The 25,142-nt window shown below is 40.2% G+C and overlaps 1 protein-coding gene across 1 annotated transcript in view; it reads left to right on the top strand.

Annotated features, from left to right (window-relative positions):
- Positions 1-25,142, top strand: part of IQCM (IQ motif containing M) — a 259,252-nt gene that overhangs the window by 28,868 nt on the left and 205,242 nt on the right. The window contains exons 5-6 of the mRNA XM_070416930.1: positions 15,189-15,279; positions 22,923-23,014. Coding sequence (XP_070273031.1) covers positions 15,189-15,279; positions 22,923-23,014 — 183 coding nt within the window. The remainder of the gene's footprint in view (positions 1-15,188; positions 15,280-22,922; positions 23,015-25,142) is intronic.

Below are 25,142 nucleotides of genomic sequence, written 5' to 3'. Positions count from 1 at the left end.
AGTTATAATAACTTGCTTTAGAATTAGGGGGGTAGATCTGGGATTAGCTCAGGATCAGAACCTTGCTAGTGAGGTTATAAGCTCTTAGCTTCCACGCAAGAAAAATTCTGACTGTGCGGGCAAAGAAGAAAGGAAATGAGGTGCTGGCTTTTGTCATCGGTCATGTTGGGTGGTTGGCAGGATTGGCTGTTGATGGACGAGCGTGCAATGAATTGCCTAACAGAAGACAATTTGTGAGAACCACAAATAAGAAAGATCACAAACTTGCCACAAATTCTTTTCCTGGTTCCAGATTAAAATATAGGACTCTATTCTGCTAAGAATAGGTATTGAACTTACCTTAGATTTCTACTAAGAAAAAGTAATTAAATGTATATGAGACACCCTAATTGGCATTCATGCAACGATCATACATTTACTGAGCATCTTCATGGGGTCTATAAAGGGTCTGGGATGTCCCCCTATTTACAGCTAAAAAGTCAGACTGCCACACCTTCATGGGTGCAGGCAGAGGACACAGAATCAGGACCTGTTAGAGAGAAGGACTTCGTTACTCGCGGCACAGCATGCAGGCTGAGCTGTATGTCCCTGTCACTTCCCTTTGCCCCGAGTCCCATGGGGCCACGTGGAGAGGTCCTCATAGATGCTGTACTTGTGATGGGTCTGTGTGACTGCTGAGAGATGTGAGCTTGGGGAACCTATGGCTTTGAGAGTAAGCGTGTTCTTTGTCCCCTTTACCTCAGTCCTCAAGGCTGCTTGCTGGGCATACAACCCTCAGAAACAGACTGGGAAAAGAGCAAATAGCAGGCAGAGCCTGACATTCTTGGCACCCAATACAGTTGTGAAGGGTGCTCAGGACCCATGGTGGATTGCCTCTTCCAACACGAAGGCACTCATGACAATTATCTCCCAAATAAGTGTCTATGTGCAAATAAGTGTAACATGCATGAACTTTATGCACATGTATTGGTAGTTTCCAAGAATCATTATTCCCTCTCTTTGACACATGGAGAATTTGAGGCTCAATGTGTTTAAATAAGAAACTAAAATCACAAATAAAAGGCACAGCAGGCACCACAACACAGTGTTTTTAACTCATGGTCTCATGTTCTTAGCATTGGACAGTTTTGCATCACTGCTAAAGGATTTTCAGGCCATGTTGGCTCTATGTTTTAGTGGGGGCTTTTCCATTATTTTATTTAGTGCTTTGTACATTTCAGGAAATGAGCACTCCTTTTGCTCATCTATTGCTGTTTTGATAAAATGGGTCTATTGTGTTCCTACATCTTGTCCTCTTTTTAGCTTAGATAAATCTGTTTTATTTCTAAAGACCTGTAGCTTTCAGAGTTCTAGGAAATAAGCGTAATATGGCAATATTGCCTGTTATCATAGACTTTCAGAGATAAAATGTACATCAGCCACAATTTAGTGTAACCGCCCCACCTCCATTTTATGAATAAGAACGTAGAGGTCCAGAGAGTCTGGGTGAATTGCCACCCAAGGTCAAAGGTCTTGGTAGTGTTAAAGAGAAGACCAGAACCCAAGTTTTTTTTTTTTTAAATCTAAAATTCAGTGTTTTTGTCACTACACTACATTGCATTCTGAAAGAAAAAGAATTAAAAAATGTTGACAGAAGCCCTGTACCTCCTCATTATGTAGTCTAAAGTTCTGTTTAGTAATAATAGTACTTCAGGATGATCAATTTAGGTATTGAAATGCCAACAGAACTATGATTCCTTTAAATCGTGGGTTAGAAACATAACAGCCTCTCTAAAATCAGCGGGTGACTGTGGAGTAGCTGGTGTGGTCAGTGGGAAGCATGGAGTCTGTGGAAAACTAGAGAAAACCACCCATCCAGACACACTTTGATATAACATTTCTTGAAGATTGTATGCCCCCCAAATCTATGTCTGCCTCTGAATTTGGCCTTCCAGCTGCCATTTCACAATAATTGACTTGTATAACATGGTTTTAAAGATTTTCTACATCCTTTAATGTGATTTTGTCATACAGGCTTTTAGAGAAAGCTAAATAGTTGTCAGCTGCTCTAACCCATTATTTTGCTGAAAGAGAAACAAAGCAGATTCAGTGACTTGCTCAAGTCAGGAAAGCTAGTTTGTCAAACCAGCTGTGACTGGAACCAAATTTACCAACTCCCAGTGCTGTGCTCTTTCTACTTCATCTTCAAACATTTATTTTTAGACAAAAAGAATATTCAATTTTGTAAGTAAAAAGCAATGTCAGCTTTGACATGTAACATCACATTTTGCAGATAACCTCTCAGGCCTCCATCAATATTTTTTTTATTGAGTACATTATCACATGCCTATGTTTATTGACATGAGACATACAAAAACACATTAGACATCTTTGTTCATTTCTGTCCTCTTTCGTTGGCAAAGTCAAAACTAATATTGAGGAATAACTAGATGCTAGAATCTTCAGTATTAAGTGTAATGAAATTTCAGAAAATGAAATATTATTAGGGACTTGAACGTTTTAACTCTCATATTCCAATAATTATCTTTAGTGGCATATTTAAGTGACCCCTCTGTCATAGTCAAAGAGCATTATGACACTTTAGGATGCCAATACCAGAATTGTATGTGTGCGCGCGCGCATGTGTGTGCGCGTGTGAAATACATAGAATTGGAATCTGTTCATTTCATTCTTCATGTTAAATATTACTTTTTGTCCATTGATATCTTAAATATCTTCTCAGCCTCTACTTTAAATTTTATGGCAAATACTGAAATAGATACAAGGTATGCCAACTAAAGATGTGTTGAGATGGAGAGAGATTTCTGTCCACTAATTGAGGTGTTATAAGAAATATCAGTTAAAAAACCACACAAACTATGGTACTCTATGCCTTTTGCTTTCTCTTTTGTTTACACCAGTATTTAAGTTCCATTTTTAGACTCCACGATGCTGTATTCACCTTACTCTAATAGTTTCATTCTGCTTAGAAATTCCTCTCCTGTGCCTGTTCTGCAACTTGGTTGGCATGCCTAGCCCATTTGTCACATTTGTCTTTTTCTTCCTGTCCATCTCAGATGTGCTCTGTCTTCAGAACTCTCCCTTCTTTGATACAATTTCAATCCTTTTCTGCAAAGGATTAGGTAAACAACTTTGGCTTTGTGGGCCATATGGTCTCTGTCACATCTCTGCTTCTATAGGGACAAAAGGAGCCACGAACAATAGGCAAACATGTGGGCATGGCTGTGTTCCAATTAAACTTTATTTATAGAAAACAGGTAATGGGTGGACTACCTTGGCCCTGGCCCTGGTGGTTTGCCAACCCTGCACTAAACTGTTAGTATCATAATAGGGAATGCTCACTCCAAAAGTTGAGCAAGATGATAGCAGTTGTATAGGAAGAAGCCCCTGTTCACATTTTTCTATATTTTATATACATATATTTTTATTTACTTTACAATGAACTATACATGTTAATAAAGTAGAATGTAAATATAATTTATAGATAAACAACTATACATATATTGGAACACCTGCCCCCAATTTTACACTGATAGTAGTGTGCAAAAAGAGATTGGAAAATTGTAGACTCCTACTACAACTTCTCACAAAGACCATGCGTTTGAAAATATACCTCTCTTGTGCTTACTCACACGTGAGAAAGGCATTCTTATTATAGGGAACAGTGAGTGTGGAGTTTTGAAATATGGAGAGGGTAGTAGACAAGGATAGTTAGGATCTTATAAATTCTGTCACATTCCAACATTTTAATTGGATCTGCCTCAGCTACTCAACAGTTGACCATTAATTAGTCCAACTTTCCCTTTAACAGTAATAATTTTCCCTTTGGATTTCAAAAGGATATTATGAATTATTACTTTCTAAATATTATGAAAATAACTTATTCTGCATAAAGTATTATTCCCTAATTCTATTAATGGTCTAGACCAGTGGTCGGCAAACTCATTAGTCAACAGAGCCAAATATCAACAGTACAACGATTGAAATTTCTTTTGAGAGCCAAATTTTTAAAACTTAAACTATATAGGTAGGTACATTGTTATTAACTTAATTAGGGTACTCCTAAGGCTTATTAAGAGCCACACTCAAGGGACCAAAGAGCCGCACGTAGCTCGGCTCGCAAGCCACAGTTTGCCGACCACTGGCCCAGACCATATATTCTATAGGTTTTGTTAACCCCACAGCATCTGAAAGAAATTTTCATATACAAAGAGCAACTTGGTCATAACTAAATAAAATGTAGACAAAACACAATTGACTGAGGCCTTAACATCTTTTTAGAGACTGTAGTTAGGGCCTTGGCCTACTGTCTAAACCAATGCCTGCTATGGGGTGAGGTTGTGATAGTTATGAAGTTTTGCAGGTACTTTTGTAACCCATTTCTTCCACGCCCCTCCCCCCATGTACTTCTAAACAAACATGCCACTGGGCAAGTGTTAATTTTAGCTTTAACATGAATTACAATTAATTTATTTTGAGACCTTTTTTGTTAATGTCACGAGGCTGTCTGATACAATTTTACTTCTTTTAAGGCTATGGTAAATCCAGAGTCAGAAGTCCCATACAGGTAGCTACTATAAGAGATCAAACCAAGTCAAAACCTTTTTAATAATTTAAACAACATTATTGCTGTTTAATAGCCAACTTTTATCCTTACAATAAAGAACTTGTATATTTTGAGGTTGGTTTGTGGTTTTATTTTTGGTTGTGCTAAGCATGTAATTGTAGGTGCAAGAGCAGGATGCGAATGTAAAATAAAACATAATAAATAAGATAGTTTTGCATTTTTAGTGTGGCCTTGTCAAGCTGGAGTTTAGATTAAGGTGGGAGCACGAGGCAGACTATGTTAGCAGTCTGTCTTGTTCAGCTTTCCTTGTGCCAATTGCCCATTTTGTGGAAGTTAGTCCTGTCTCTCTCTGCATACCCACTTGCAGGATTACCCTGGATGCTGTCCAAATATTTGATATTAAAGTAGGCCTTTGTCCTTGTAGTAGCGCTAGCAACATGTCCCTTACTTTCTAACAGTTAACTGTAATCTTCCAGATAGCCACAGTGTAAACATAAATTCCCTCTTCCTACCAGGGAAGATTTCTTTTAAAGTGCTAGTGGAGAATAATTTTAGATATTGGAAACTTATTCAGAGCATGCCTAAACATATCACCACTTGAGTTTCCATCTGTATTTGCTTATTTTGTTTTCTTTTCATGCTTACCAATGGCTCTCAGTTTCTATTTGTAATGAAACAAACCAGACATTTAAACTTGAGGAGGCATCTTGTGCAGTTGGAAAGACAAGGAAAGGAAAAGGAGAAATCTTTACTTAATGCTTAATTTGTGCCAAGTGTTTATTCTCTTGTGTGAAAACTTCATTTTTTTTTCGTCTTAACGTGTTTATTATTATTTAATTGATTATTTAATTTTTTGGCTCACTACAGTTTGTGTTAAGGAAAAAAATAGATGTAATATTTGAATGGTCAAATGTCAAAGTGCTCAATTTCCCTAGAAAAGACACAGGGGAAGGAAAGACGAGTTCCTCTAGGGCACCTCAGGTGATATCCTTAGTGGATGGATATAGGCATCCTAGTAGATAAAGCAAGTGTGCATGAATTTATATTTTGTCTCAGTGAGAAGCAAAAGAGACAATAAAAATATTAAAGTATTAAAGTATAAAGTAAGGGAGTCATCAGGAAGAGTATGGAGTCAGAAATAGAACATCATCTTGTGTCACTTCTTGACAAAAAATTGATGGTGAGATTCCTGTCCTTATTTGCAGATACTGCTCAATATATTGTGGTGTCTGATCAATCTCAATGCATTTATATTTGTAGCTGATATATGTCATTCCATCTTTGTTTAAATAGATGGACTTTAACACATTAAATGGAAACATGTAACAAGATACACACATAGACATTCACTGAATATTTATACTGGATTAGATCAGGAGACTGGATTGAGGCTTTTGGGTTTGTTGTGTTAGAGCCTGTGGGCAAGTTGTAGGCTGGAAAAAACATATGGTGTTTCCCATTTCATTCTCATTATAGACTCTTATCTACATCAATGGAATTTTATATTTCACTTAATAAGAACTGTATGCGGGTGAGCAACATAACAGTATGAATCCATGCATCTGCAAAACATAAATTGGATTTTGATAAAAAGTAAATTGATTTTTGATAAAATTTTTGAATGGTAATGGGACAAAAATTCCCATCTGACTAACCATTTTTTGTTCTTGGAGTAACTTTTTCAGTGATATAGACTGACTTTTTTTTTGGCACCCACATATAGCAAATAACTGTGAAACATTTCAAACCTCAAAGTGACACTAAAACTGTGAAGTATGAAATGGAGTGCCAGTGCCTGTGAGGCACATCGCACAGCACTGCTCAGTAATTCAGGGCATGTCTGCAAGAGAAACAATAATGCCACTGCAAGATGCAGCATGATGGGTGCTTCACAAATTAATAAATAAAAACAATCCTCATTTGCAAGCACTCTCTAATGCCTAAATGTTACTACCTTCTATGTTTAGCAACTCTGGCTGATAATTGCACCCTTGTCATCTGCTGCGAGAAATAAAAGTATAAATGAATATTCTCCTTGCTATGTCAAGGTTACTAAGTGGTTATGACAAAGGGCTGTGGCATTTCAGGCTTCTCCATGAATGCTTGTACTCCCCTACCCCCAACACATGAATAGAATCAGTTTGACATTGGTTTGTTATTATATCCATCTCCCACTTCTGATGATTGCTCCCTTCCTAGGTTTCTTTGGACAGTATTCCAGCTAGGGTCAAATGAGTTCTTTCAGTTCCCCAAATCTGATTTAGGGCCTGTGTTAGTGAGTCCTTATATATTAACTTGCTTCTAGGACTCAGGATATTTTTGTGCATCTCACTTTTGAGAAGCATGTTCAGAGGGATTAGGGATTATTTTTTAAATTAATTTTTAAAATATGTTTTTATTGATTTCAGAGAGGAAGGGAGAGGGATAGAGAGACAGAAACATTAATGATGAGAATCATTAATCAGCTGCCTCCTGCATGCCCCACACTGGGGATCAAGCCCGCAACCCAGGCACGTGACATGACTGGGAATCGAACCATGACCTCCAGGTTCATAAGTCAACACTCAACCACTGAGCCAAGCCAGCCAGGGTGGATGAGGGATTATTACCAAATCTCTTCGATTTTCTACAAAACACGAATGGGAAGGAGAGATGAGTTCCTCTGGGGTCCCTCAGGTGGATATGGGAGTCCTGCTAGGTCAAGTGAGTGTTGATGAATTTGTTTTGTCTCAGTGAAAAGCAAACAACAATAAAAATATTAATGACAACAGCAACAGTTCCCTGTTTCCTAAATGCTTATAAACAGTGCGTTATATACAGTTAATTAACTTATTGAACACATCGCAATCTAAGTTACAAGGCTCACAAGTCTCATTCCCCCATTTTAAGAATGAGGCAACTGAGGCTCAGAGAGGCTGGTTTACCGAAGGCCAGAAGTGGAGCAGCAATGAATCTGTTGACCCAATACCCTTGCTGCTCACCTTAAGTATATCACACTGTTTAGTATGATGCATTTCCTAAAGGAATGAGTTTTTAGTGAGCTGTTTTTGAAACCCTTAGTCCCAAGAGATATTTCAACAGAATGTTTAGTACTAGAGGATTTAGTAGATACCCAGCTGTGAGCCAAAGGAGAATAGTGCAGAGTTGTTAACTGAGGTCATAACCAGAAGAAGGTCTTCCTTCCAAGTGACCAGGGAGCATGGGAAACAGGTGTGGAGGGTGGACAGAGCTAAACTGAAGGAACTGCTGCCAAAGCAAGGCATTTGAGACACCAGGAGCTGCGCGGAGAAGAGGGTGAGAACTCAAAAATGCTTAAGTTTGGAAAGCAGCTATGAGAGGCCAAATTAACTGCTGCACTAAGTAAGACTCAAATATCTGGAAGTCAGTCCTTTACTCACCTCCATGTGGGTCATCTATGAAGAAAGAGGAGTGTGTAAAGCCTGCTTATGTTAACTTTTATATCTTTATTTTTTTATTTTTATTTTTTTTAAATATATTTTATTGATTTTTTACAGAGAGGAAGGGAGAGAGATAGAGAGTTAGAAACATCGATGAGAGAGAAACATCGACCAGCTGCCTCCTGCACATCTCCTACTGGGGATGTGCCTGCAACCCAGGTACATGCCCTTGACCGGAATCGAACCCGGGACCCTTCAGTCCGCAAGCCGACGCTCTATCCACTGAGCCAAACCGGTTTTGGCAACTTTTATATCTTTATTTATGAATCTACTATCTATATATCCATCCATCCATCCATCCATCCATCCAGTCATCCATCCATCCATCCATCCACATCTGTCTATTCTGAAAGAAACATGAAGTTTCTGGATCAGAGACAGACTTTCAATTACTCAGATAGCATCTTACCTTGGTTTCCTCCGTGATTCAAGTCCTCCTGATGAGGACAGAGGTTACTCACATGTAGAGTGGAGATAGTGCAACAGAAAAGGAATTATGAAATTATGAATCTTCGAGCTTATTTAGGAAATTTAACACATTTTTCTGTCCAGAGAGAGAGAGAGAGAGAGAGAGAAAGAGAGAAAGGTAAAGGGTGAGGGCTAGGGCGAGGGAGAGACAGAGGGGGAAGAAGAGAATGAGGGGAAGAATGTACAAGTGCTTTAGAAATATAAACAAATTCACTCTGGAAAGAGGAGGTGAAATGAAGGTCCTATGTCTATTACTCTTTGGAATGTAAATTAATGTCTCCAGGAAGGTGCCTCTGAATCTCTCATGAGGCTCTATGGCTTTTTTGTCATTCAAGCATCCTTCACTGCTGTGGCAGAATTCCTTGCTTAGAAAGCTCTGACAGTGGAGGAATGTGAAAATATTCATGGAGAATTATTTCCTAAAACCTGTTTTTAACTTTGTTTAAAGGAAAGATTAAGGTTGGCTAACTCAGATGGACCAGGGCTCAGTAAACCTGCACAAAGGCTCAGGTTTGAGAGAGTCATTGAAATGTAGCCACATCTTTTGAGTTTTGGTTTGGTTTGTTATGCAGCATTATTAAGGCAAATGTGATATTAGTGAAATTAGAGAGAAATTGATAAGCTTAAGATATATTTTAGTGATAGATAATGAGTTTCTGGTTTGAAGGGTGGCTATATGATGATGTCATTTACTGACATGAGAAAAAACAAGAAAGAACAGTTTTTGGAAGAGAAAAATTAGGAGTTACATTAAATATATTTGAGATACTTATTGACATGAACTTTTACATGTAAGACAATTGTGTACATGCATCTGAAATTTTGAGGACAGATGTGGGCTAAAATATAGAATTTAAGTATGGACATAATTTATCTAAGGAACTGAATGAAATCTCCTAAGGAGCAGGTAATTTTGACATAAACAAAAGGGCTTATGATAGAAACCCAAGGCATGCCATTTTTTAGAAGTCACATAGAAAAGGGGAGGGTTAGCAAAGGAGATTGGGTAGCCTGGTTTTCACAGGAGGAAAACCAGGAGAAAGTGTTGTCACATAACACCTTTACAAGAGAGTCACCATTGTCATTGAACATTGCTGAAGGCGCAATAAAAAGCAGACAGAGGTTTGTCTTGATATGACCCCATGGAAGTTAATGTACCTTGGTAAGAGCAATGACTGTACAAGCTGAATTGGGAGTGAATGGAAGATAATGGGGCAAGGAAGTGGGTGCAAACAGTGTGTGTAGACAACCATTTTCAACATTTTGCTATAGAGTGAAGAGAAATGGAGTAATAATAAGAGACATTTTTGTCTCATTTTATTACTGCTGACTGCATTAAGAGGTCATAAAAATTAAATCCTTTTATTTGACCTTGGTCAATTCTTTACCCAGCCCCTTGATATGTATTTCAAATCTTCACCACTCTCTTGGAGACCCTTATTCAACTTCTATCCCCTTGTCTCAGCAAATGACTTTACCTCCTACCTCATGGAGAAAATAAAGGTGTTCTTGATGAACTTACTGGAAACTTATCAATAGGCAGCTGATCTAATTTCTTCTTTTAGAACAAAATGCCTTTTCTCTAGATCATGGCTAAGTTCTATTCCATTTCTTCCTTTCTCTGCCAAGAACCTAATTTATTATGTGTTATTTACTTTTTTCAGTTTTGAGCTTTTACCTTTTTATAGTACACTGGAGGCCTGGTGCACGAATTCGTGCACCAGTGGGGTCCCTTGGCCTGGCCTACAGGATAGGGCTGAAACTGGCTCTCCGACATCCCCCGAGGGGTCCCTGATTGCGAGAGGGTGCAGGCCAGGCTGAGGAACCCCACCAGTGCATGATCAGGGCTGGGGAGGGACTTGGGACGTTGGCCAGCTGGGGAGGGACCACAGGAGGGCTCCAGGGTGTGTCTGGCCTGTCTTGCTCAGTCCCAATAGGCCGGACCCCAGCAGCAAGCTAACCTACTGGTTGGAGCGTCTGCCCCCTGGTGGTCAGTGCATGTCATAGCAAGCAGTTGAGCAGTCTTAGCATATCATTAGCATATTATGCTTTGAATGGTTGAACAGACGACCAGACACTCAGCATATTAGGCTTTTATTATATAGGATAAGAATTCTAAAGGCTCTCCCATCTTAAAATATATTGATACCAAAACATTTTTTCTACAACTTATGTCCCTGTGATCATTTCATCTCTCTTCTTCTCTTTAAACTACACCTCTTGAAAAGAGAGTCTACATTTATTATCTGCAAACACTTTATTCCTTTAAACCAGTGAAATCTTGCTTTTGCCTCCATATTTCTGTTAAATTTTCTAGCAATAATCTCCCAATTACCAAAGTAAAGGATACCTCTCATTCCTCATCTTAATTTTATAAGATAATGAGAATAAATTTTCATAGCACTGTAATTAGAATTATTCAATTATTTTTGTAATTATTTTATTATTTAGTTAATTTAATTCCCCAGAATAAAACCTTCACATCCCCAGGTGATTTCTCATATGTGGGTCCTAGCAGACTGTCAGTCACCTTTTCGGCATTTGGTAAATATTTGTTGAATGGATGAATGGACAAGTGGATGATGAATAAAAACACAATCCTTGTCCTCAAGAGACCACAAAAGAGTTCACAATCTAGTGAGGAGTTGGCATTCTATATAACACACATGTGTTGGAAATTTCAAGAGTAGAAAATCATATGACATCCACCCAGCCCACACACTAGAATGTGAAATGTCAGTAAATTGCCATCTGTCATTCTTGACTAATGAATCTGTCTATAAATTTGAAATATTAAGTTTTAAATTTTGTTATAATTACTTCATAAGAAATAGAATATAATTTAAATAGTGGGTCATAAAAAGGTAAGAAAAGTATTTTATAATAGCTTCAATATATAAATCTAAATTCTCATATTTTGAAGGTAAAAGATCTGGATTTAACCTATGTGAGGGTCTTTTACGGTATCATTAAGTCTCCGTGTACAAGAGAGCTACAGCTCTTTTAGCCCAACTATTTGTATGGTATAAAGTAATGTTCTTTATAATGTTCTCCAGAAAGTTCTGATCAAATCAATGCCAGGAGACACCTGTGATAGGGAACATATTCCCTTTTATGGTATCCAATTTCTGGATTATTAAAACTCTAAATTCTCCTTAGCATAATACCCTCTAGGTACTAAGTGAAATAAGTTACACAGAGAAAGACTAATACCATATGGTTTCATTTACATGTGGAATCTAAAAAAGCAAAACAAACAAACAAATAAAATGAAACAAAAACAGATTGATAGAAAAGGAGATCAAATTGGTGGTTTCCAGAGAGGAAGGGGTTTGGGGATGGGTGAAAAGGTGAAGGGGGATGTAGTCAATAATATTGTGACAGGTTTGCAGAGTGACAAATGATTATTAGACTTAGATGATCACATTATAAGCTAGGTAAATGTTGAATCCCTATATTATACATCTGAAACTAATATAACAATGTATACCACGTATATTAAACAACCCCCTCTTAAATTCTAGAAAACTAGCTTCAAGTAACTTAAATTGGTCCAGTTTAACTATTTAAGATTGGCTGCTTTTAGCCACCTGAATTAGAGCTCATATATTTTTTTTGAAAAGGGGAAATATAAGGATTTATTGTTATGCTTGGGGCAAAAAATGAGGGTCAATTGAAGGAGGAATGGAAAACATATAGTAAGTAGTGGTATTAAAAATTTTGTGTGATGGAATAAGAGGTGTTAAATATTTTATTTATTGATTCATATAACAAATGTTTAATGAATGTGTTAGATATTATGAGTATTGCAAATCATTTCACTGTTTTGACCACCAATAATGTTTCCTGGGTTGAGTATTGAAATGTGGATGGGTAGCAAAATAAGGGAAAGACATTCCTTTATTCAACACATTTTTATAGAGCACCTGAAAAATCCAAAACGGAAAAAAAAAAACAACACAAATGAACAAATTTAAAGATTTAGGGACAATCCCAGCTTCTGTTGCTGACAGTTTCTGCATATATCTGGTAGGTTTGAGCTTTCATTTTCATTGCATGAGCAAGGCACAGAATAAATACTATGACATGTGCAAGATGGAAGTACAGACACTCCCCAAATTTGAGTCTTCCCAAAAGATGATGTCATCAATGAAAGACTAAAGGAGGAAAATGAAAAGTCTTGCTTTGTAAGAAGGAATGGCAAAGAAACTTGAGTTTCTTAGTCTTGGCTTTAGAGAAGGAAAAAAAGTTTCCTCTTGTAATGTACTAGAGGCCTGGTGCATGGATTCGTGCACTGGTGGGGTCCCTCGGCCTGGCCTGTGCCCTCTTGCAATCCGGGACCCCTCCGGGGATGGCCAACATCCCCTGAGGGGTGTAATGGTGTGCAAAACAGCAGGTGGCCAGGGAGGAGCCTGAGCCCAGGCTGGGCACTGCGCAGCTCCTGCTCATCCCTTCCCTGCTGTGCCTGCTGCCACTGTCTCTCGGTAGTGCTGCCACGGAGACAGGAGAGGCTTGTGTTGCCGCAGCTGCTCTCGCCAGCAGTGAGCACGGCTTCTGGCGCCCATTAGTCAGCTGAGCGGAGCTCCCACTGTGGGAGCGCACTGACCACCAGGGAGCAGCTCCTGTGTTGAATGTCTGCCCCCTGGTGGTCAGTGCACATCATAGACACTGGTCAAATGGTCAACCGGTCACTTAGGGTTTTATATATATAGATAACCACAAACAAGCTCAGAATCCATATTGCTGGTATCTCAAAAACCCCTAAGTGAGAAATTAGTTTAATGTTGTTATGAGTTGAAAGTTTTCTTAACTGCCTGGAGGAAAAATTTCTTGAGAAATGGATCTTAATCCCAGCTTGCAAATAATTCCCATTCCTATGGAATGAGTTTACAATTTTAAAAAATAAAAAAAGAAATCAGCCACTGTGAGTGAGAGACATAGCCTTTCAGCTCCCCCAAAATGAAATTAGATTTACAAAGACCATAGATAGTATTTTCTGATACAGGATAGAAAATAAGTATGCATAATACGTTTAAAAAGTAAAAGTATAAATATATGAATGAACTAGAGACTATAAATATGTATAAGGCCTAGCTGGTTTGGCTCAGTGAATAGAGCATCAGCCCAAGGATTGAAGGGTCACAGGTGAGATTCTGATCAAGGGCACATACCTCAGTAAGCTGGATTCCATGGACCCGGACAATATTGAGTATTATTATGATTAGGAATGCAGTCTTCCAGAATGGCCTGCCTGGGTTTGGATATTGACTCTACCTACCGGCTAGCTATACATATAACCTTGGGAAAGTCAACTTCTGTTTTTTGGCTTCAGTGTCCTCATCTGTAAAAGAGAGGTAAAAATAGTACCTAATTTAGGGGGTGGTGGTGGTTGTGAGAATAAAGTATGATACAGCAATCAGCACACTTTGCATGTGACAACTGTTTTTAAGTATTTCTATTTTTAAGACTCAAACTTACAAATTCTTTCTCTACTTCACCTTAATATGACATGTATCAACCTACCATATATCTTGAAATAAAGGGTGTCTTTTGAGCTCTATAGTTACCCTCAAAAGTAAGTAAGGCAGGCATGACCCCTTTTCCCTCATTAGGTACCTGAGGCTCCATGAGCTCTGGGGGCAGTAGAACAAAGTGATGAAGGGATGCAGGTTTGTTCCATGGCTCCTCATCTTTCTAATTACCATATCATGAGTAATCTGCTTTCCTCATGTATAAAAGGAATTGATCATAGTACTTCAACAGCAAAACAAACAAACCAGAAACAGTTGTAAGGCTTAAGTATAAGATGATTCATAGGAAATACTATCTAACACCCCTGGTAAATTATGAGTCAGCAAATATTAACTTTCTGTTCTTCATTTCTCCAAAATTTTTATATTTCATGTTCTACATTTTCAATCTAAATTATATAATGTAGTTGACTGTGCTTTTCTGTCAGTTAGCATCGAGACACTACTAGTTCATAAATAATTTTAAACCAGAGGGTTTCATCTCATATATTTTATCTTTAATAGACCTTGGCTAGTAGCTAGAAGGTGCAAGATTTTGTCATAATGTTTCAAACTATATGTTAGTCCCATTGCCTGTACAAAATGGAAAGTAAAAGGTGTTTTAGAAATGCTTATGTAATTTTCTCTTTGGTCTCTAAGGACTAGATTTTTCTTTTTAAAGCAGAATCTTTGCCTTTTCCGGATTTTAGTCTTTCTATCAAATGGATGGTATTTCTGGAGCACTCAGTGTTTCTATTTATATTAACTAATGATTGCTAAATTATTTTAAAATATCAGGCTCGCCTATAAAAACTGAGCCTTATGATGATTGGGATGATAATAATGCTGATATGTGTAAACAAGGCCGCTTGTATCCATCGGGATCTGCTGTGCTGTTGCAACCACTTCTCGGGGAGCTCGCTCTTTCTTGATATATGTAGTTCATTTACTCTATGCTTTCAGTGCTAAATTTTAGTAATTGCAAAACATCTGAGGAGCATGGGCCGAAAAAAACCACTCAAATGTGTTTTTAGAGCACCTCTGTGTTAGTAATTTTTTTGAAAAATATTGTGCTACTTGTTATTAAAAAAAATCTGTGATTTGCAATTTAATTTGAAAAAAATGCACTTACAACTTAAAAACAAATGGTATACAATTAAAGCTTTTTTTTTTTTTTAATTCCAGAGCAAGTTCAACTGGGTAAAATAGTGACTAATATTGAATCAGTGGGTAAAAAAATGGAGAAAGAAAAGCAGGAGTACCATGGAAAGCCCAGGTAATGTGCAATAAGCTAACCCATAGAAAACATAATTTTATTCTACTTTGCCAATATTCCTGACCAATTCTTGTGGTTTCTCAAGTTTATTAACATCCCATGCATGAGGCTAATTTATCCTTCTGCTTGAGTCCCTCAAAGCATATCAATTATCAAAATTTTAGTTTTTAGTTCAATTAACTTTTGAACTGGAGGATGTGTGAATAGCTAGGCAAACCATCTGGGTTTTACAGTGCATAAGCTCAAATCCAATTTGTGGTTTTCTTGAGAAAAATGCCATATTTTATGATAATCTTACAGAAGTTTGGGGTTTTAATAACTCATCTGCAACAATTATGGAACAGAGTTAAGTTATAACTTTTTCTTTTTTAATTTAATAATTTCAAGTTATTCTTTTTTCTAACAGAAGGTACATCTGATCCTACAAAGCCAGTTAGAAGGCAGACATGTTGAGTATTGCTTCCGCTTTCCAAAGGTGTAAGGAGATGGGTCAGTTACTTTGTTAAATTATCCCACTAAATAGCATCATTCTCTTCAAGATAATTTTACAATTGTGTATATAATTATTGGCCCTAAAGCGACAGATAGACCTTCTAAAGGCCTTTTGGCACATTTCGTAGGAACATTTATACTTGTAAATACTGCTCTGCTAAAATGTTGTTATTTTTTTCAGAGCCTTGTTTTACATTATTATTATGACATGATCAGAAATGTGGAGTAATTAGCACAATTATAAAAAAGAAATTTGAGAAAATGTTGCTATGGCGATACAGAATATTGTTGCTCTTCCAATATTTATTGCTGCAAACTGTGCTTAATCCTAGAAGATCCTTGCTGAGAAGTAATTGTCCTCTTGGCTAATGCATAATAAGATACTCAAGTTTGGAAGAGTGTAATATATTTAGAGCTTTAATACTAAGGGTTTGGTATCCGTGATAGGATATTAATTGTAAAGGAACAGAAATGATTACACTGGAAATGTACTGGTTTATAAAAATTTCCTTTCTGCCTTTACTTAATTTAACCCAAGGCCCAGGTTGGTCTAGCAAGTGGTAACTGTTAAAAGAGAGTTAGTATAGCAATTTAACAAAATAATCTAGGAGTTCAGCCTAGCTGGTGTGGCTTAGTTGGTTGGAGTGTCATCTCATACACTACTAAGAGGTTCGATCCCTGGTAGGGTGCATGCGGGAGGCAACTGATTGATATTCTCTCTCACATTGATATCTCTCTCTCCCTAAAAATCAATGAAAAACATAACCTCAGGCGAGGATTAACAATATAGTTTAGAATTTCAAGTAAGATTTTAATAACTAGAAACATTAACTAATTTGAAAACTTACTATTTTCAGCATATTTATTTGGGGCCAGTAATCCAAGGAAGAAGAAGAATGACCTAGGGACAAGTGGACACTTATTAACAAGAAATCTGTTCATTTATAAAGTTTTTCAATATGTATTGCTTAAGAATGTTGAATATCTACCAAATAATTAATTTTTTCTGTAACTGGTAGAAGGTAAAGGTTTCTCTACACCCAATTGCCCCATCTTTAATGAAAGCATGTCTTGCTTAATGAGGAAGATCGCACCTATGGAATTAAGAGCGAGTACCTGTACTTCCAATGACAGCCTGGGGCACACATGCCTGAACTTAAATCCACCCAGATTTCTAGCTATGTTATGACAGTAGCTTGTTTCCTACCTTAACAGTTAGCGTCATTTTATTAATATTAGGGACTGTGAGAGAAATGCAGAAGGAAAGACAAATAATTGTTTTGGGACGTTTATAGCTCAGGGTTTTAAAAAAACCTTTGCTTAATTAGACAGATAGAATGTCATTACACTGAAATTTTTATTGAAATACTAGAGGCCCGATGCACGAAATTTGTGCAAGAGTAGGCCTTCCTTCCCCCAGCTTCCAACACCAGCTTCCCTCTGGCACCGGCAGGCACCCAGGACCCTGGCTTTCCTTGCAGCTCCGGAAGGTCATCCGGAAGGAGGTCCGGTCTAATTAGCATATTGTTCTTTTATTATTATAGATAGTTTGCCACATAATCAAGATAAGGAAACTTAGCAACAGAAAGGAAAATTGAATTAGTCAGGAAGTCAGCTGGGATTGTTAGTGCAGGGATGGACTCTAGGACTAATTAACATCAATTGACCAACTGTTTGTGACACTCAAAAGCTGTGGTACATTTATACCAGGGAATACTATGCAGCGGTAAAGAAGAAGCATCTCTTACCCTTTGAGATAGCATGGAGAGACCTGGAGAATATTATGCTAAATGAAATAAGCCAGTCTGAGAAAGACAGGTATGGCTTGATCTCAGTCATACGTGGAATCTAAAGAACAAAATAAACTATGAACAAACTAGATCCAGAGACATAGAAGCATGGAACAGACCATTGGATCTCAGAGGGAAGGTGGGGGTGGGTGGGAAGAGATTAACCAAAGAACTTGTATGCATATATGCATTGCCCATGGACACAGACAATAGTGTGGTGAAGGCTTGGGGTGGGTGTGGGTTAGAAAGGGTCAATGGGGAAAAAAGAGGGACATCTGTAATACTTTCAACAATAAAGATTTAAAACAAAAACAAAACAACTACAAAAAAACCTAGTGCTCAGGGTTGAGGATAAAAAAAAAAAAAGTTCCTGTTCAAGACAAATGGACCCCTGTGAGAGCAGTTGTATGTAAACTACTTACAATTCTCCTGAAGATGCCTTGAAAAATACTATTTTTGAACTTTTTAGGTAGGCCATAAAAATATTGGCCCAATGAAAGAAATTTCTTTGGATAATAGCTGAAGAAATAGGATAGAATCTTATAAAATGTATGATTTATTTCCTTTTCTCCAAATTATCTACGTCTGACTTGCAGAGGGAAAACAAAATTAAATACTTCTACTTTTTAAAATGTAAGTTCAAGGAAGTGAAATTCTTTAATGTACCTTTGAATTTTAACTTCAAAGATTAATATCATACATTAACATACTCTTTTTATGACAATAATGATAAATGGGAGTGTATTCTAAATGTTGATTTTCCACCAAGGAAATTCATTTGTTATTCACTTATTTATTAAACAGGATTTTTCAGTTGATGATATTTAGTGCATTTGGAAGTATAACAACTACATTTTTAAAATATATTTTTATTGATTTCAGATAGGAAGGGAGAGAGCCATAGAAACATCAATGATGAGAGAGAATCATTGATCAGCTGCCTCTTGCAAGCCCCACACTGGGGATTGAGCCCACAACTCTGTCATTTCACTTTAACGTTTATAAAATATTCTGCTTAAGAGGATGAATTGTGGTCCACCTCTTTTAGAATCTTTCATTAATAGGGAATAATTTTTTAAACATGCAATTAGTGGTTCTAATTTGGAGCTTTGGCTCAGGGTTTTTTGTTTTTTTTAAAAAAAAACTTTAACCATGGATCAGATAGAAGAAAACAAAGCAAACTATGACTAATCAGTTTATCTTGGCCCAGTTCTTGGAGGCATACAAATAAATTCTAGAATCTCAAATGGAGTTGTACAAAATTACCTGAATACTTATTTGACTTCTTATATTTTCCCTTGGCAATATGACTATGTTATATTAGGGGTACCTCATATCTTTAACTACCTGCATGAGTGTGACCACATGAGTGATGACTAGACTAATGGGTCTTATAAGTCAGTATTTATTTACTATTTAATGAATGCCTACTATATGCCTAATGTAAAACTCTGAACAGGACAGTTACACTCTTTTCCCTCATGGGCCCTATTCTTTAATGGGTAAAATGTTTTAAAGTCCTAACATTTTCTTTAACTTGTATATGACATGTGAATTAGCCATTTAATTTCTAGGCATTTATAATAACAAAATAATTGGACAGGTGCACAGATATGAATACTCAAAGACTTTTATCCTTGTTTACAAACAACAACAAAAATTGAAACAACCCAAATGCCCAACAAAAGAAAATTCATAAAACCATCAATATGTTAAATTCTTACAGTGGAATCTATACTAATAGAAGGGTAATATGCTAATTAGACCAACATCTTCCAGATGTCCTTCCTGACAAAGCCAGGCCCCGGTGAAGCTGCCTGCGGTCCTGGGTGCCTGTTGCCTACCAGAGGGAGGGAAGCCCAGGTCCTGGGTGCGGGGGCCAAGGCAGAGGCAGTTAGGGGCAATCAGGCAGGCAGGGGAGCAGTTAAGGGTGATCAGGCTGGCAGGCAGGGGGGTTAGGGGCGATCAGGCAGGCAGGCAGAGTGGTTAGGGGTGATCAGGCAAGCAGGCAGGCAAATGGTTAGGAGCCAGCAGTCCCGGATTGCAAGAGGGATGTCTGACTGCTCGTTTAGGCCCGATCCCACATCCCCCGAGTGGTCCCAGATTGGAGAGGGTGCGAGCCAGGCTGAGGGACCCCCCACCACTGTGCATGAATTTCGTGCACTAGGCCTCTAGTCCTAATATATAAAAACCAAGGTCCATAATGGCTGACCGAAGGCTCGACCAAACACCGGAAGTCAGTCCTGTAGTCAGTGCTGGGTTGCTGTGGTGACCCAGCACTGACTGCTGAGGGGGCTATGGATCAGGCCCAGGGAGAGAGAGGCAGGGTCTGATCCACAGCCTCTGTGGCAGCTATTGCCTCTCTCTTTCTCTCGGCGCTTCGCCAGCAGCCATGCCTCTCTTTCTCTTTCTCTCCGGGCCTCTGCGGGGGCTGCTGATCATCCCTGCCTCTCTGATCAGGTCCAGAGATAGGCCCAGAGATGCTGACTGGCATAGAAACTGACCAATCAGAACCAAATCTGAGTGAACTGTGAGGAACCAATGGCTGCCTAAGAGGCAGAGCTTTTGATGCTGACTGGCATAGAAACCAACCAATCAGAACCAAAATGTCCGGCAGGGGAGGGCAGTTGGGGGCGAGATCAGGCCTGCAGGGAAGTGAAGTTAGGGGTAATCAGGCAGGCAGGCAGAGGCATTTAGGGTGATCAGTCAGTCAGGCAGGTGAGCGGTTAGGAGCCAGCAGTCCCAGATTGCAGTCGGACATCCCCCAAGGGGTCCCCGATTGGAGAGGGTGCAGGCTGAGCTGAGGGAACCCCTCCCTCCATGCACAAATTTCGTGCACTGGGCCACTAGTCTACACTAATAAAAAAGAAACATGGTAATTGGCGTATGACCACTACCCTTCCCATTGGCTAATCAGCATATCCTTATGCAAATTAACTGTCAGCCAAGATGGCGGCCAGCAGCCAGGCAGCTGGAAGCGAACATGAGGCTTGCTTGCTCCAGGGACTGCAGACTCCAACGTTCCCCGCCTGACTTGCCGGATTCTGAGTTGCAACTCTAAGCAACTATGTACTATGTTGCAAATAAGAAGGTCAACAAAACCCCAGAAACCACCTTTCAGCCTGCCGGGATCTCAGAGCTGAAGTTATACATTGTTTCGATTATAGAACAGCAAACAAACCAGATACGAAGCCTCAGAGCTAGAGCCAGAGCTAAAGCTGGCCCAGAATAAAATAAAAAAAGAGAAAAAAAAAGGAGCAGTTGGGAGCTTTATTCAACAACCGCCAGCCTGAAAGCAGCCCTCAGCCCCTCACCCAGACTGGCCAGGCACCCCAGTGGGGACCCCCACCCTGAAGGGTGTGTGACCAGCTGCAAACAGCCATCATCCCCTCATCCAGGCTGGCCAGGCACCCCAGTGGGGACCCCCACCCTGATCCAGGACACCCTTCAGGGCAAACCAGCTGGCCCCCAGGCCTCTATACTATATAGTAAAAGGGTAATATGCCTCCCAGCACCGAGATCAGCATGACAGGGGGCAGCGCCCAAACCCCCTGATCACCCTGCGGCTCTGTGTGTGACAGGGGGCGGGGCCACAACCTCCCTATCCCCCCTGCTCTGTTGTTGACAGGGGTAGGCGCCCCAACCCCCTGATCAGCCCTGCTCTGTGCCTGATGGGGGGAGCTCCCCAATCCTCTGATCGCCCTGCGGCTCTGTGTGTGACAGGGGGCGGGGCCACAACCTCCCTATCCCCCCTGCTCTGTTGTTGACAGGGGTAGGCGCCCCAACCCCCTGATCGGCCCTGCTCTGTGTGTGACAGGGTGCGGCGCCCCAACCCCCTGATCCGCCCTGCTCTGTGTGTGACAGGGGGCGGTGCCCTAACTCCCCTATCGGCCCTACTCTGTGAGTGACAGGGGGGAGCTCCTCAACCCCCTGATCGGCCCTGCTCTGTGCGTGACAAGGGGTGGCGCCGCAACCTCCCCATCGACCCTGCCTTGAGTGTGACAGGGGGCGGTGCCCCAACCCCCCCAATTGGCCCCACCCTGAGCGTGACCGAGGTGGCATCACAACCTCCTGATCCGCCCTGCTCTGTGCCTGACAGGAGGCGGTGCCCGAACTCCTCAATCAGCCCTGCTCTGAGCCTGACCAGGGGCTGCACCTAGGGATTGGGCCTGCCCTCTGCCACCCAGGAGCAGGCCTAAGCCAGCAGGTCACTATGTCCTGAGGGGTCACAGACTGCGAGAGGGCACAGGCCGGGCTGAGGAACTCCCCCCCCAGTGCACAAATTTTTGTGCACTGGGCCTCTAGTGTTATATAATGGGCCAAAATAACAATGTGCATATTTTCACATTTAAAGGGAAAGATACTCATGATAAAAAGTGTAAAAATCAGTTAAAAAGTTATATAAACATAGAAAAGATATGGCATATATTGCACATTTTAATCATGACAAATAGTTGTCCGTATAAAGTAGTGATAAGAAGCTTAGTTCTTGAAGTCCTACATACTACCTGGATTCCTATACTGGCTCCACCCATTTCTAGCTGAGATAATATGAACTGCATGCCACTTAGCTCATAAATGTCTTATTTTGTTCACTTTTAAAATGGGTATAATTATACTAAACACCCAAAGGCTTCTTATGAGGATTAAATATGATAAGACACATAAAGGGCTTAGTATAGTGTCTGGTCAGTAAGGGTTTGCAATTATTACTAAAACTAGAGGCCCGATGCATGAAGTTTGTGCTAGGGAGGGGCTCGGCACTTGCAGCCTAGGTGGCTTGCCTTGGTCCTCGCAGCCCTGGCTTTGTCCGGAAGGATGTCCTGAAGGTCGTTTGGCTGTCTGGCCTAGTTAGCATATTATGCTTTTATTATTATAGATATTATGGTGGTAAATTAAGGATAATTTTAATTTTCTTCCTTTTGCTCATTTACATTTTCTGTCTCTTTCATAATATCTGCTTTTTAATTTTTCTGACTTGATTGAAGCTCTCCAAGTCATGACAGAAAAACACATCACTTGAAAGATTTTTGTAAAATAGAGAAGAAATAGATATGATACATGCTCATTTTTCTTATTTTTATTAAACATTTTTGTTCAGAAGTAAATGTTGCTATTTGTTATTCTTGCTCAGAGCCATCAAAACTTGGTATTACTTTGTATTCACCCAATAATAAATATTTAGAGATGGTTTACAATGTGCCCTGAACTGTAGGGCACTGAGGGTACAATAGCTGCTGTCTGTGTTAATAGGAGACAAGTAGTTTTCTTTCCAAGATTAAATATTCCTCTTGAACGTTTGTATTTCTAAACAGGGACTATTAAATAACTCAGAGCTCCACCTTTATGTTTTTAAAACAGGATGTTGGACTCACACATCTTCCCCATCGTCAAACGTGGCTTGTCCTCAGCATTCAGGGTCCAGTCTTCCATGGGGTTTCTGAAAGACAGTGGTGAGTCTCATTGTATAAGTGTTGGTAGCAGTAATTTTCATTATTTTGCATTCATTTAAAATGCAAAGTGAACAGTCATTTCATTTATATTTCATTTCAAATACTATGTCAAAAAGAGATTTCATAAATAGCTACTAATAATTTATTAGCTCCTTTTTCCAACTTCAGAGATTGGATTTTTTGATGTGTATGAATTTTGAAAGTGTTAGGAAATTATAAGGATACATTTTTATAAATTGTAAAGTTTCTTAATATTTAAATTATTGTTACTTTTAAAACTATGTAATTCTTTTGAAGAAAATATAGATTATTCTTTAAAATTCCTTAAATGTGATTGAGAATACTCTTTGGAACGTGGTGAGCTACTTGAAGACCTAGGGGCTATTGGTTCAAATAAACTGCTTTGTACTTTTTCTTCTTTTAAAGTTATGACTCATGCACTTAAGCTACAGGCTGTCATTAAGAAAAACCTCTTCATGTAGAATGGGACTTTGATTAATTTTGGGAGAAATTTTTGAAAAGTTTCCAAATAAATTCCTCCTTGAGTTATCCAGTCATTTTTGTATAAAATTTTTTTGCTCCACTACAAATTTACCAGCCTTGTTTGGATTATTATAGAAGGAATTCCAGAATCAAGTGGAGGCTTATGAAACACATTTTCATTAATCCAACCAATTTCCCCCTAATCTATTAAAATTTGTGAATATAATATCAGAATTTTCAACAGATACAATAGATTGTTTAATATTTTTTACTAGAGGCCCAGTGCACAAAATTGTGCATGGGCGGTGTCCCTCAGCCTGGCTGGTGATCTGGGCCAGGGTTGTGGGAAATTGGCCAGGGAGAGGGGCCACGGCAGGTTGGCCGGCCCTGATCTGGGACATCAAGGGCAGCCGGCCAGGGGAAGGGACCATGGGAGGTTGGCCAGCCGTGGGAGGTTGGCTGTGGGAGTGCACTGACAACCAGGGGGCAGCTCCTGCATTGAGTGTCTAACCCTGGTGGTCAGTGCGCATCATAGCAACTGATCGACTGGTCATTCATCATTCGGTTGTTTGGTCGTTCAGTCATTTAGGCTTTTATTTATATACTAGAGGCCCGGTGCACAAAAATTTGTGCACTCGGGGGGGGGGGGGGAGGGGGCGTCCCTCAGCCCGGCCTATGCCCTCTTGCAGTCTGGGACCCCTCGGAGGATGTCCACCTGCTGGCTTAGGCCTGCTCCCTGAGGGATCAGGCCCAAGCTGGCAGTCAGACATCCCTCTGGCAGCTTGGAAGCCCTCGGGGGATGTCCACTTACCAGCAGGGAGCAGACCTAAGCTGCAGTTGGACATCCTTAGTGCTGCTGAGGAGGTGGGAGAGGCTCCCGCCGCCACCGCTGTGCTGGCAGCCATCAGCCTGACTTGTGGCTGAGCAGAGCTCCCCCTGTGGGAGTGCACTGACCACCAGGGGACAGCTCCTGCATTGAGCATCTGCCCCCTGGTGGTTAGTGTGTGTCATAGTGACCAGTCATTCCCAGTCATTCTGCTGTTAGGGTCAATTTGCATATTACCCTTTTGTAATATAGGATAGAGGCCTGGTGCACGGGTGGGGCCGGCTGGTTTGCCCTGAAGGGTGTCCTAGATCAGGGTGGGGGTCCCGCTTGGGTGCCTGGCCAGCCTGGGTAAGGGGCTGATGGGTGTTTGCAGGCTGTTCACACCCCCTTCAGGGTGAGGGTCCCTACTGGGGTGCTTGACCAGCCTGGGTGAGGGGCTGATGGCTGTTTGCAGGCTGGTCAAGCCCCCCCTCCAGTGGGGACCCTCACCCCATGGAGGTTTGGCTAGCCTGGGTGAGGGGATGATGGCTGTTTTCAGGCTGGCCACACTCCCTTTAGGGTGGGGGTGTCCCCACTGGGGTGCCTGGCCAGTCTGGGTGAGGGGCTGAGGGCCTTTTTCAGGCTGGCCAAGACCCCCGACAATGGAAGCTCCCAGCCTCTCCTTTTTTTCTTTTTTTTTATTCTGGGATTTATTTACCTTCTATAATTAAAACTTTGTAGCTTTGAGTGGAGCTCAGAGCCAGCCAGGGCGGGGTGGGGAGCTTGACTTCCTCCATTACGAGGGACAACCCAAGCCTTCTGCTCACTCTATCTCCGTGG

Source organism: Myotis yumanensis, unplaced genomic scaffold (assembly GCF_028538775.1).
Source record: "Myotis yumanensis isolate MYYU_CA2020_CCGP unplaced genomic scaffold, mMyoYum1.0.hap1 SCAF_5, whole genome shotgun sequence".
Taxonomy (NCBI): Eukaryota; Metazoa; Chordata; class Mammalia; order Chiroptera; family Vespertilionidae; genus Myotis; species Myotis yumanensis.
This window is presented reverse-complemented; position numbering and strand designations above follow the sequence as displayed.